The 2,682-nt window shown below is 39.7% G+C and overlaps 1 protein-coding gene across 1 annotated transcript in view; it reads left to right on the top strand.

Annotated features, from left to right (window-relative positions):
* LOC102493394 (nucleoside diphosphate kinase A) overlaps window positions 1–1,298 on the top strand; it is a 2,365-nt gene extending 1,067 nt beyond the window's left edge. Inside the window, exon 2 of the mRNA XM_006151631.2 lies at window positions 374–1,298. Within this exon, the coding sequence (XP_006151693.1) occupies window positions 374–927 (554 nt within the window). The 3' untranslated portion in view covers window positions 928–1,298. The remainder of the gene's footprint in view (window positions 1–373) is intronic.
* Window positions 1,299–2,682: the final 1,384 nt, after the last annotated feature.

The raw sequence follows: 2,682 nt of genomic DNA, 5'->3' as shown, positions 1-2,682 counted from the left end.
CGCAAAAATTAGATATACAGAGAAATTATCTTTTTTTTTTTTTTTCATGAACTCTACTTTTTTTTTTGGAGAGATTAGATTTTTGCTATAGGGCCTGTGCGCTCACCAGAAAAACAGAGAGAGACAGAGAGACAGAAAGCAAGAAATCACCTCCCAGGGGGGATGGCCACGCTGCAATCTCTTCTCCTCCATTCTCCTCTCGGGACCTTGGGCATGTACGCACATGCGCCTGGCATGAGTTTAAGCCACCAGGTCTGGGACTTGAGCTGAGGTCAGCTACATGGGAGTTCAGCGACATAGCCGTTACGCTAACTGCTGGTCCCTGAACTCTACTTTTGAGGAGAAAATAAAGTGATTTTGCAAATAGAAGCTTACATCAGGGACATAGTCCACAAGCTATTTTTCAGGAAAGGGCTCTTTAAAAAAAAAAAGCTCAGTTTCGGAAATCCAAGCAGCTGGAGGGGAACCATGGTCAACTGTGAACCCACCTTCATTGCCATCAAGCCCGATGGGGTACAGCAGGGCCTTGTGGGAGAGATCATCAAGCGTTTTGAGCAGAAGGGATTCCTCCTTGTTGATATGAAATTCATGCATGCTTCTGAAGATCTTCTCAAGGAACACTACATTGACCTAAAGGACCGTCCATTCTTTGCTGGCCTGGTAAAATACATGCTTTCAGGACTGGTGGTTGCCATGGTCTGGGAGGGGCTGAAAGTTGTGAAGACAGGCCAAGTGATGCTCGGGGAGACCAACCCTGCGGATTCCAAACCTGGGACCATCCGAGGGGACTTTTGCATCCAAGTTGGCAGGGACATTATTCATGGCAGTGATTCTGTGGAGAGTGCAGAAAAGGAGATCGCCTTGTGGTTTCAGCCTGAGGAACTGGTGGATTACAAGAACTGTGCTCAAGACTGGATCTATGAGTGATGGGAGCTTTGCCCTCCCCTCCTTACGATGGGCAGAGGACTGGGCTGTAGCAAACCTAGTTATTCCTGGAACATCCTTATATTCTGGAGGGAAGCTCTTGGAGCTGTGAGTGCTCCCTATACAGTGTTATGTGCTACCATCAGATTTAAGATGTTTCTTCCCAGTGGAGGATTCGCTGAGTTAGTTACTTTGCAGTGCTGTATTTCTTGGTGTTATTTTCTCCTTTTTAGGTACTCTGGATAACCTGAGTTAATAAAGAGTGTAAAGACACTAAAAAAAAAAAAAAGTTCAATTTCTTGCTTCCCTCATGTCCATCTCAGCTGACTTTGCCAGACTGTAAGTTTGTGAATGGTACAGAATAGAAACACATTAAATGTCTGTAGGGTAATGTACTTGATTTTTTATTTAAGAGAGATTTTTGCTATGGGGAACATGTGCTTACTGGACATTCAGAGACAGAGGGGCACAAAGTGAGAAACCACACCCCAGAGGGATGGCCATGCCACAATCTCTTCTCCTTTTGGGACCTTGGGCATGCATGCACAAGCACCTGGTGAGAGTTTTAAGTTGCCGGATCTGGGTCTTAAATTACAGTCAACCACATGGGAGTCTAGTTATGTAACCATTATGCCATGTGCTGATCCCTGTCCTTAATTATTAAGAAGTGATGGTAACCATAACAATGTTACCTGCAGATCTTGAATAATGGCAAATTAAATAATGCTCAGTTGTCTGAATGACATATGACATATGACTGAATGACTATGTCATTTTTATTATATATATTTAAGATGTATGTGATATTTTGATATACATGGTGAAATTGTTACTATAGGCAAGCAAATTAACATGTTAGTCTCCTCTTATAATTACCTTTTGTGTGTAAGTGTGTGGTAATAGTAACTGAAATCTATCCTTTTATCACATTTCCAGTATATTAACACAGTATTTAACTATAGTCATCATGCTGTATATTAGCTCTCTCAAATGAATATATAATTTATTTATTGAACTCTTACTATGTGCTGTCTTAAAGCGTGTTTTATGTATAAACTCATATATATATAATTTAATGTATAACATAAGTGCTTACATATAGCATACTTAATATTGTACACTATACATATACTTTGATATATATGGAAACTCTCTGCAACAAATTGATGCTATTCTTGAGAGTAAGGATTATGTGTTAGAGTTCTTCAGTTTTTCCTTCCACATGCTTGGCAAATTGCTACTCACACAGTTGTCACTCAATAAAGACTTGTTAAATCAAAATTAAGATGCTCTTTTGTGACTTCACATTGTTTCAGTACACTATAGGGCAAATAGTTCCACGAGGCTAATAGAATTTTGAATAACTCAGACAAGTGGCTAACATAGCAATAGTCTAATAAACATAGCTTTCCCTCTAATTTATTAAACTGCTGTAGATGTACTATCAATTTATCAACAAGAGAAATGCTTTGTACTAGCTGGGGTGGGAGGATAAGTAAACTTGCACAAATTTGTAGTCCACCTGAGCAGCTCAGATTAGAATACATGAACATGAGAACTGTTTCATACCGCATCGCATGGTATCATCTAATGTACGAGTTCAGAGTAAAAAAGATACTAGAAAAGAGAGTGAAAATAGCAAAGCAGTTAGGAACTATGCCTTTCAGTCAGATAAATAAGACCTGAATCTGGGCTTTGTTACTTTTCAGCTGTGTATCTTAGGACAGGTTACTTAGCTATTCTGAGCCTTTTGCATTT

This window comes from Tupaia chinensis, unplaced genomic scaffold, assembly GCF_000334495.1.
Source record: "Tupaia chinensis unplaced genomic scaffold, TupChi_1.0 Scaffold000322_1, whole genome shotgun sequence".
NCBI classification, from domain to species: Eukaryota; Metazoa; Chordata; class Mammalia; order Scandentia; family Tupaiidae; genus Tupaia; species Tupaia belangeri.
Note: the sequence above shows the minus strand (reverse complement) of the source record. Positions and strands in the feature narration are given on the sequence as shown.